At 36.8% G+C, this 10,189-nt stretch overlaps 2 protein-coding genes and 1 long non-coding RNA gene across 3 annotated transcripts; 1 reads left to right on the top strand and 2 right to left on the bottom strand.

Moving 5' to 3' along the window:
* Positions 1 to 57: 57 nt before the first annotated feature.
* LOC131784395 (uncharacterized) lies at positions 58 to 4,207 on the top strand. Its single transcript, XM_059101206.2, has 8 exons — positions 58 to 152; positions 231 to 326; positions 1,585 to 1,813; positions 1,910 to 2,502; positions 2,812 to 2,955; positions 3,283 to 3,450; positions 3,558 to 3,617; positions 3,698 to 4,207. Exons 2-7 carry the CDS (start codon positions 285 to 287, stop codon positions 3,612 to 3,614), a joined length of 1,233 nt encoding a protein of 410 aa, XP_058957189.2. The 5' UTR covers positions 58 to 152; positions 231 to 284; the 3' UTR covers positions 3,615 to 3,617; positions 3,698 to 4,207.
* Positions 4,208 to 4,350: 143 nt separating this feature from the next.
* Positions 4,351 to 8,148, bottom strand: LOC136278094 (uncharacterized). The gene is made up of 4 exons (XM_066161355.1): positions 7,983 to 8,148; positions 7,260 to 7,433; positions 6,547 to 6,592; positions 4,351 to 6,023 (listed from the first exon to the last, which is right to left on the bottom strand). Exons 1-4 carry the CDS (start codon positions 8,100 to 8,102, stop codon positions 5,704 to 5,706), a joined length of 660 nt encoding a protein of 219 aa, XP_066017452.1. The 5' UTR covers positions 8,103 to 8,148; the 3' UTR covers positions 4,351 to 5,703.
* LOC136278095 (uncharacterized) lies at positions 8,148 to 9,760 on the bottom strand. Its single transcript, XR_010716190.1, has 3 exons — positions 9,026 to 9,760; positions 8,334 to 8,458; positions 8,148 to 8,158 (listed from the first exon to the last, which is right to left on the bottom strand). It is a non-coding gene; the product is annotated as an uncharacterized lncRNA (long non-coding RNA).
* Positions 9,761 to 10,189: the final 429 nt, after the last annotated feature.

Raw genomic sequence — 10,189 nt, forward strand, 5'->3', positions numbered from 1 at the left:
TCAGAACATGGGGTTTTCCCTTTCTAAAATAGGATTGTTACCTTTTAATTCATGGACATAGCTTTCACTTTCGAAAGCTTGCTCTTCTGTGGCATAAATTTTGTCAGCAAGCTTAAACGGAATTAGATTTAACCAAATACCGAAGGACACAAGTAAGATCTGTTGCGTACTTAACCAAAACGACATAGTTTCCTTTGATATTATACATTAATTTTTGGCTTTTACGACAGGTATACCCCAATCACGGCACTGGGACGCTCAGCATTGAAAATTTAGACTTTGAAATGGGAAACATTTTCTCTGTGATCGCTGTTGTCTGCCTACTGGTAAGTCGTTATTTTGAGCGAAATTAGAAAATTCGATGCCTCGATGGTAAATTCGATGTAAATTCGATGCCTCGATGATTCTTATGATGCTCGAACTAACTTAGAAGTACTTCCTGTTATGGATGTTGAACGCTTTTAGATCAGTCGAACAAAATTCAACTGCCAACCCTCTTCTGCTATGTGACGTCCTCACTTTGCACATCTACTCAATCACAGTTTGGTCAACTGCGTTACCTTTGTTTTTCAGTAGGAGTCACATCACAAAGTTTCATGTTTTACAACGTGCATACATTTTTCTTCCAAACTCGTGCACCTCTATCCACCTACGCCTTCATCACGTTTCAGTCTTCCACCCACGTTCTTAATCCCATGACAATATCAGTTTCGCTTATCGGCGGAATTTGAATTTCATCCACTTAAATCACGGCTAAATTTATAGTTTCAAACCTCATATACGAAAGATTTAAATCAACATCTGTTTACCTCTACTTTCACTGCACTGCATCTACGCCATGGTCATCTCAAATTTTCAATTTGCACATTTCACTCATGCGTTAATTTTAAAACAGAATAACGCAACAAATACGGGAAGTTTCAATATCTAATTTAAGCAAAGCTGAATACGTACCCTTGCACACTGTTGAGTGTTTACGTTTCTGCTTTTTTTGGTGAAAATCTGGAGTAAGAGTGGAAGCAGGAGGACGCGTCGCCGAGTAGTAGGCAGGCTACACTTGCAACCTGGGCCCAGTTGTTCAAAGGCCGATTAGCCCTAACCCAGGGTTAAATTTCAATCCAGCTTTCTTTATTTCTTTATTCAAAAGTCTTTTAGGAAAAATGTTCACTATTCTTTTTAGAACATCTAATGATCAAATTGCAAGCAAAAAGATTTGACCTGAATTTTCTCTTAAATTTTTCAGACCTGAAATAAAATTTCACACTAACCCTGGGTTACATTAACCCAGTTTTGAACAACCGGGCCTGGTCTAAATGTACTGGGTCGAGTCTTGCAAATAGCCAACGGGTCTGCCTTCAAACAGTTATGGTTTATAACCATGTCCTGTTGTATTTTTTAATTATTTCTTTCACTGAATTGATTTGTCTCTTGGCCTTATGTACCATATGTACAGCCTTTGTCGTCCAAAGGGTCAATAAATCCTTTCTACTTATATAAAGATTATTTTTAGAGCTAAACATCCTAAACAGCATTTATCTCTTGCCTAACATGTACACCATTTTGATGTCGAGTCCTCTTTTATAGGTTAAGTCAGTGTCTTCAGCCATATTTTGTCAAGAAGACCATCATGGACATGGTCTGTCCCTGGTACTTGACAGCATTACAACTCAAGCATTTAGCCTAGGATTCAGCCTTCTGATTCTTTACCTTGTGTACAGTATGTTTTCATTTGACAGCAGTTTGGCCGACAGAAACCAGTCAGCAGACCGCTATGATCATAATTCTAAACAAAGAATACTAAATGCACAATCTGGTGAGTGTCAAAAAGACATCAGGATACTTATTAAACGTACTCAATTACTTTGGCATAAAGAAGTTTAGCATTTTAATATTATTTTTATTCTGTTAGCCTGCAAGAAGGACGTGCTTTTTGAATATCCAGTGCAACAAAGTACTGACCATATAATATTTCAGAAGACTGGGGTAGAAGTGATGGAAGTGAAGGCTGCTAATGGATTGACACTCACCAATAGATGGATGCCGGGAAATGTGATGTTACAAGCTTGCACTGAAGCAATGCTGCCAGACCATTTACAGGAGGATGAGTTGTCTCTAAGCCCAGTATATAAATTTGTATCAGATGTTGTAAAGTTGGACAGACCACTTGAAGTTTGGATACCTCATGGTGCAAACATTGTTTTAACAGGCGAAAACTGGAATGTAATTTTGAAGGAGTATCGAAACGACAGTTGGGTAACTGTTGGCCAAACTAGTAAAAGTATCAAAACACAAGAATCAAAGAACTTTGTCTGTAAAAGCAATCATGTGAGATTCAAGACTGACCATTTATCAACTTTCAAAGTAACTGGAAAGTTTGAAACGTCTCGGTCGACTTTGGCCGTTAAGAGAATGAAGGTTGTAGCATTCTGCAGTGAAACCAAAGTTGGAGAAGAACTTGTTGTCAGGCTTTACTGCTTTGATGATTGTGAATGGTCTCTCGAGGTATATGGTTTTCATTTTATGATAATTTAGATCAGTGTTATTGTTAACGCTACTTCTTAAAATAACGCGATAGTATGGAAGAGAAATTTGCGATACAAACTACTGGTGCCAAGCCATGTGCACTCGTGCAAACAGTACCTTAACCAAAAATGTTTTCTATTTGTTTTACGGAGTTTTTGATTTATGATCGGGCCTTGTTTCATCATTTTATTTTCAATCAAAAATATTGCTTTCTGTTTTTTGTCTTGGAGAAAGCACAATCTAAGTAAATTGAAGTTAGTTGTCTTTGTTTATTTTTTACCGTTACAGAGGATGATGCAAATGGAGCAGAAAATTGGAGGAAGACTCATGTCCTCGATCGAATCTGTCAGCTTTTCTGTTACCAGTAAACAGGGTCTTAACATATCTGTAAAAGATCTTGCGGGCTGGCAGCTGAATAAGGCCTCCCCACTGGTATTGCCAAAAACATGTCACTTGCTTTCCTGGACAAACCGTCCATTAAATCTGTGTTATAGTCTTAATTCCTACTTGTGTAGTTCAGTTCCTTTTTTCGACCTGTTTCTAATGAGAAGATAGGTGCAGGGAATTACTATCAGGGTCATATTTTGTATCTTTTGCCTCTTCTCGATAGCCTCGCAGCTCATCGAAGAAATTTGCTCTTTGTTTATTATTATTATTCTTTTAGTTCATTCCTTAAATATGCCATAAGCGTACCAAGAATTTTATGTAAACTTCTGACAAGAATTTAATTATAAATCATTTCTTTTATTATAACTCTAGAAATTCAGCTTTGAATCACTGAGGAACTCCTTCAACGTCATTCCTCGGTGTGATCTGGTATTCCAACCTTGCAGGAAGTCACTAAGCACCAGTGTTTTTGTGGAATTGGTTTTAAATCATGAACCATCTGGTGAAACAAGGATTTATGCATCCACATCACTGAAAAAGGTAAAGAAATATCCAGCCTATATTTTAACTTTCTTTCCTCTTGCGTTCTGACAAACGTATCCGAGTCCAGCCCCGCAAACGCTATTTCTATATATTTTCTCCTGTAGAGATTTTTAGAAGATCCTTTAATAAGATCATTTGAACATGATGAAGTGGAAAAGTAGGAGGTAAGTATTAAAATGAGATTAACGTGAAGTTGATTCATAGTGTTATAGTTTAACCATAACTTTTTTCATTCTTTTCTTAGTTCATTCTCAAAACCTTCCCGACGAAGATGATTAACATATCACAATACTGGAAATATGAATATTTAGGAAACGTTTTTTGAGATGCACAGTGAGCGGCCAAATCATAACTGATTGAGGACTAGAAATATAATATTATAGGAAATTTTTAGTTCAGTAGACAACGTTTTAAGCATCGATCAACGTCTGCTGTTTATGATACTTAAATATCAGGAACTTCACGGCAAAACAGAAATGTTTTTCACAAAATAATCCGATGGCACATTTCAAAATACTTTCATTTTTTGGTAATGATGAATAAACCATTCTATTTTAACAAACATGAACGTACATTTTTTATCTAGTTTAATAGTATTTATATCTCAACCAAAAATGTATGCAAGGGCGGGGAAAACAATTATATCAAGAAAAGGATTTATTTACAGAAGGGTAGAGTGCGGAGTCAGTGTATACTTCTCGATGAGGAGTCCAGCACACCAAGTCCATTATGCCACTATACCTCTCCCTTGCTTTGTGTTCAATAAAAAAATATTCATTATAAATCAGCCTCCATTTTGCATTGAATACTTAACCTTGCCTTGAAAAAGATTGAGATGGCTGTGGCTTGCACTTATCATTGCAGCCAAGGTATATCATACCACTTCATAAGGTTTGCGCTTGATACAAGTAAAAATTCATAATTATCAGGGAATTACCAACACTTTTATTCACTAAAGCATTTAGTAGCAACAAAAAAATCATGTTAATACTGAAATGAATTTACGATTCAGATAATTAGCTATCAAAACTAAACTGTATTTTATTCAGCTTCAGCTGATGAATTCATTACAATCTAACAGCTTTAGATAAGAAACAGCATTTCTCAAAAATGTACAATATTTAATTCTTTGGCATGTGACTGTCAAATGCATCAAAATAACTCTATACAACTTACGCTGGTCCACGTAACCTTGCATGCCTGCATGCCTAATCGGCAAGTGGATAAGGGCGCTCGGTCATCATTGCAACTGTTAATAACGAATAATCTTTATTTTGGATGTTTGGATATTTGCTAGCGGAGACAGTTGCTAAAAAACAGACAGTAACTCTATAACAACAGAAGAACACTTTTCCAGCTTGAATTTGGATCAAAACGAGAATGTCGAACATACTTGACGTCAAGTTTAGAATTTTATGAAAATATATACAACAGGCTCTACGAGGACACGAAATAGACATGTAAGTTTGACCTTCGACCACTATCTGTTACCCGAGGCTACAGTCTCCCCAAAAAACTCTACCTAAGCATTTACAGACTGAGAGTTATGTTTCGCTATGATATATAAAATTGCTTTGATGTCAAAACATCACATAACATATGAGAACCTTATCCATATCTACCTGCCATATACCTTCTAATGCCAAAGGCAGGTGATTAACCTGTAACTTCTCCCCATGATATCCATACGTCATTATCCAGCAAACAGGTTATGGTAATAGTCAAACTTCTCAGGAAGAAGTTATCTTGATCTAGCCATAAATTCTCGTAACTGGCTTACAAGGAAATGTATGGTAGCTAGACGAGAGAATTAAAAATAATCATATCTTGGGGCACATTGCCTAAGGTTCCAAATTTACCAATCTTCATACAACACCAGTATGACACATTAGAAATAAAAAATTCTCCATTTTTATATTGTAACTAGAATAATAGGAACGAACAGTACCCATCGGTCCTGTATGTCTCTGAAATCGGATTCTTGTGCACCAATTAGCTAGATATACTGTAAACAAATACAAACTCAAAGAATTGAAAATAAAAGATTATCCACAGAACTGCATTCCTAAGCAGCTGGAACAACCGAGCCAGTAAAAGCGGACTACCTTATTCTCCCTCGAACAAATTTTGTTTACTGATTTTTTCGCACAAATAATATATTTTTTAACTTAAAGCTCGGTAAATATTATTTACAGGGCAGAGCTAATCTAATTAAAAGTAAAATTAGTTATAAGCAGGTAGAGTCGACCTTCATTTGTCATCATTGTTGTGACCAGCTGCAAGGTGTCTTTGGTTCAGTAAAATGGCGGCCGCCTCTTGGTTTTTTCGCTGGCTTCTCATTATGTCTATGATAAGGTCAAGGATGTTGCCCCTCGTCTGGATTGTCCGTAACAAAAAGGCGTTGCGGTACCTTTTCACTTTCATACTCTCTACCTCTTGCATGTCCTCTTCATCGAAGATTTTGTGTTGGTATAGGTGATCACACACACTGATTGGGTCACCAATATTCTCAAGAAGAGAAACATGGCAAGAACGCAGCACTCTCCTGTCTTCGTCGGGCATGACAGTGACTGAAAATATAAAAGTTAGGCAATTAGAATAGTCTTAAGAAACAGTTTATAAATTACCTGTCAATGAAGACAACCCGACCTACTTGCAATCGCGATACTAGTGTCTTTATTTACTGTCAATAACACATACTGACGTGAAGTAAGGTACGTATCTTTATGCTTACCTAATAAACTAAATATTTTTCCTCACTACCTTACAGCATAACTTATTCACTAATAATTAACAATATTTACTGCTTAAGTAACACACATTTGTTTGAGAACTGTAAATGAAATAGTGATTATCAAAGTGTCATAGACTGATACATATTTTCAGTGTTGTAAGGGTTATGTCTAGGGTCCTGGGTGGCATGGGGATTTCATGGTAGTTTCTCACATGATGGCTATTGTGTTCAAACTCAAAGCAAATCATCTTGTCCTGATATTTCTAGTAACACAAGTTCTACTTCAAGATTTTTCAAAAATTGTAAATGGAATGCTTCAGTCAAGCTTGCTTCACAATCTACATGTAATCTCTAATTACCTGCTTGTGGATTGTACAGCCAGGGTGATATATTTGCTTCGTAGTACTAAATCAAAACAAGATAGAATTTGGTAAAATATGTAATATTTTTTATGAAGACTTTGAGCATTATAACATTTTGGAAATTACTTTAAGACGAGTTGAGTTTAATTTATTGAACCAAATAATGATGCAAAAATGTAATAACTATTATTTCAGTCTTTGCTAGGTTATCAATAGAAGACATCTTGAGACACATGAAACTTTACTTGTTAGAACTTTTTGGTTTTAAAAAGATAAAATAAACGAAATTGAATCTAAAACCATGATATGTGGGTGTATAAAACTAAAAAGGTATCTTCAAGGAAACGAAAGAAAAAAAAACTCCGTAAGACTAAAAATAGTAAATTTGCAGGACAAGTACCCAATACCTAGCATGACTTGTTGCATGAAAATTTCGAAAAAGATGCTGATAACAATAATGCTTACATTACAGTACTTATATGATAAGTATGATTATAATATCATTGTAATGATATTGTTACTAATCGACCTCTCAGTTTGAAACCGTCTAAGTAGGAAACAAACATGACTCTCTGCAACTAACTCACACATGATTGTCTGTGAGCGGTAATATGTCCTGCCTCGGGAAACACACAAATGGATGTCCATGAAAAATTTTATACTACACGAGGAATTTTTTAAGACAATGCACATTTATAACAATAGCTTACCGCTATGGGCACAGTAAAATGTAAATTTGTGTCACCAGATTGGATGTTTATGCGGATGTTGTCCTCAAAGAGCTTGTCCTTTTCACCTGTGCATCTTGTTAGGACTGTTGCTGAAAATCCACACCCAACCCGATCTTTACTCCTTGAAAGGATTTCAGAGACATTTGCAACTATCTGCAGGACAGAATGTTTACGAAGGTGACTAAGTCAGAGAAGTGCTTGACAAGAATATATAAAACTACAACTTTGTCAGAGTGTCAAAACTCTACATCTCTTTTTCAAAAACTTGCTAATAGGTAAATATTACTGACAGGAAAAGAAAGACATGAAATACTCAAGGAAGAAATATAAACTTAAAAGACAAATTACAGTACATTAGAGGAGAGAAGTTTCTAAAGTAACAGTGGTGCTGCGTCAGTGGGAGGGTATACCAGAGTAATTTAGTATTATGAACTGAATCGATAATGTAAAAATTGGCCACCGTAAAGAGTTTAAAAGCTGACGCTCGAAACGTAAAATTCGAAACTCTTTACGGTGGCGAAATTACGCTATCAACTCCGCTGACAATACTAAATTACGCTACAGTGTAGTAGGGCTAGGTTTAGTCAACATGTTTTCACCAGATGGTAAGTGCTCAGGACTTTGATTATATTAATGTGCTAGATTGTATGAATAGAAAATAACTGATCTAATTACTGAAGTCATTTATCCAAAGTAACTTACTGTAGGTGGGGAGACAATTGAGAACATTTCACCAGTGACCATTTCAAAGTTAACCTGACAAATTTCATCAATCATAATGCGATGGAAAAGAGCTGGTAACATTTTTGTTTCTTCCATCATTGGGAACTCTGTGCCATGGCACACAACACCCTCGTATTGCTGGAGTTTGGGAACTTCTGCAATTGATCATAAAAATATGTTTGAAAAGCTAATCTCCAGGAGAAACAAGTTCGAAATAATCTACTTAAGAAAGAACCTTGCGACAAATGTTTGCACAGCCTTAAATTTCAAAGTTCACATGGCTCAATTTAACTGCAGATAAATTAAAAGAGCACATACATATATGCATACCTCCTGGAAGTCCTTAAGTGGGATTATGTAGAGAGCATGGATTAAATCATCTCGTGCAATGATTCCTCTTTTACACAGAAAAATCATACAAAGTATTCGGAACACATTGCTTGATCCTGGATCTCCTGGTAATTGACAAAATTAAATTTTCCTTAACAAATTAATACTATTGCATGTTTATTAATACAAATTAAGTTTATTAGGTGTATGACCTGCCCACATGACTCCTACTACCAAACATAATCCGAACTTTGGACTTTAGTGCCAATTGTCTCTCAGAAAAACATAATGGCTATTGGTTCGGACTCCAATGCCCAACTGATTGGCATTATACCTACTTCACTCCTTCTACACACCCACATGAATGCTCTTCTGTTTTCTCGATCCATAAACCTTTGAAGACTATTCGGATTTGAACTAGGAACTACACGGCCTGAAGGGTATAATGTCCCCTCCAACTGCTTGTGTGATTTCTGATGCGATATTCCGTAGGCTAAGCACAATTCAGATTAAAATGTAGCCATTTAGTTGGACTTAGCGAAAAAAAAAATATTCAATTTCATTTACAGACAGAATCGATGGAATCGAGGGAATCGATGGAATAATGGTCTTAATAAAAAAATTAAATCGTTGGTGATACATAGACAATTATATTAGATTTTCCCCTACTACAAAATCGTTGCGTATCCTACTCTCTGAGCGTCGAGTTGAAGACACCAATACGCCGTTTTGTTCCGCGTGTATGCTACAACACTCCTGTTGGGGAGTAGGTCTGCTCTGTAAGGATGCATTTCGAGTGTGTTGTTCGGACGAATGTGCAGATTCTAAGATTTCTTCGATCTGATCATGGGCTTCTGTTTCTCCCAGAGGTCTCCTAGAGTCTTCCACGAACTCTGACTCAAGAAGTAAATCTTCTTCCCTGCCATCAGTGCTTTTCCGAACTGTGTGTGATGGCAGTTACTGAAGTGTCTGCAATGATGGTTGGCTACCGTAACCGGCGACGGAGCGAGTGCCATCGGAGAGGGACATGAAGTTAGAGTCGAGGTTCTTTCCCCCATTGTCTGTATCCCGTAATCGTCGGCAGCGTTTCTAGTCAAAGGATTGTACCTGCTATCCATTGCTCTGCTTTAGGGATACCGAAGGTACAGCAAACCACCGAGATATGCCCCTATGCGGCGATAAGTTATTTTATATTTTCACAACGTGCTCTGTAAGCACTTTCGTTTCCGTCGAACAGAGTCTTTTCCAGCCATTCAGCGTTTAGAGTGTTAATAATTTATTATGAACGGGATCATATGATTGGTTGTGGGTAGCTAAGTTTGAAGTTTAATTGGAAGGGGAATCCCCGCACTCCTACGAAGTGAAAAGATTCGACGAGTCGGGGGTGTTGGCATTGTAGTCGAGTTCACCGTTGCTGACAAGACCGCTCACCTAACTTTCCCTCATAACGTTGTCATGAAAAGGCGTAAGTACCTGGAATTCAGTATTCTTGCTTTGCATGTGTCACGCTGTTTCAGCATGTATTTTAAATGCGATCTTCTTTTGGATTTCGATCACGTCACACAATTTTAAGTTATTGATTCCCGTCAAAATCATTTGAATGTTGTAGGTTATTCGCAAGGCACAAAGGCAATCAAAACTAAAGGACAATTGTAATGTTTAGTGAGTAAGCAAAAGGATAAATCTTCCTAATTTTCTGAGCGTTATGATTACCTTAAGAATGTGCTTCGCCTAGCACTTTCGATCAATGACGTTTGTTACTTTACCCAATTTAGGCCTGGTTAAACACGGGATTAAGTAAGCCGACCCTTCAGCTCAATTAGTGGCGTTTTCTTTAAATTTTACCTTTGCAGATC

Source organism: Pocillopora verrucosa, chromosome 14 (assembly GCF_036669915.1).
Source record: "Pocillopora verrucosa isolate sample1 chromosome 14, ASM3666991v2, whole genome shotgun sequence".
Classification (NCBI taxonomy): Eukaryota; Metazoa; Cnidaria; class Anthozoa; order Scleractinia; family Pocilloporidae; genus Pocillopora; species Pocillopora verrucosa.

Bases quoted from the DNA above. Each gene is read 5' to 3' on its own strand.
- LOC131784395 (XM_059101206.2), top strand. From the start codon at position 285: ATGGGAAACATTTTCTCTGTGATCGCTGTTGTCTGCCTACTG. The intron at 327-1,584 runs GTAAGTCGTTAT...CCTCTTTTATAG, and splicing joins TCGCTGTTGTCTGCCTACTG to GTTAAGTCAGTGTCTTCAGC. The intron at 1,814-1,909 runs GTGAGTGTCAAA...TTATTCTGTTAG, and splicing joins AATACTAAATGCACAATCTG to CCTGCAAGAAGGACGTGCTT.
- LOC136278094 (XM_066161355.1), bottom strand. From the start codon at position 8,102: ATGATGGAAGAAACAAAAATGTTACCAGCTCTTTTCCATCGCATTATG. The intron at 6,593-7,259 runs GTAAGCTATTGT...GTTTTGATTTAG, and splicing joins ATTTTACTGTGCCCATAGCG to TACTACGAAGCAAATATATC. The intron at 6,024-6,546 runs GTAATTAGAGAT...TTATATTTTCAG, and splicing joins GCTGTACAATCCACAAGCAG to TCACTGTCATGCCCGACGAA.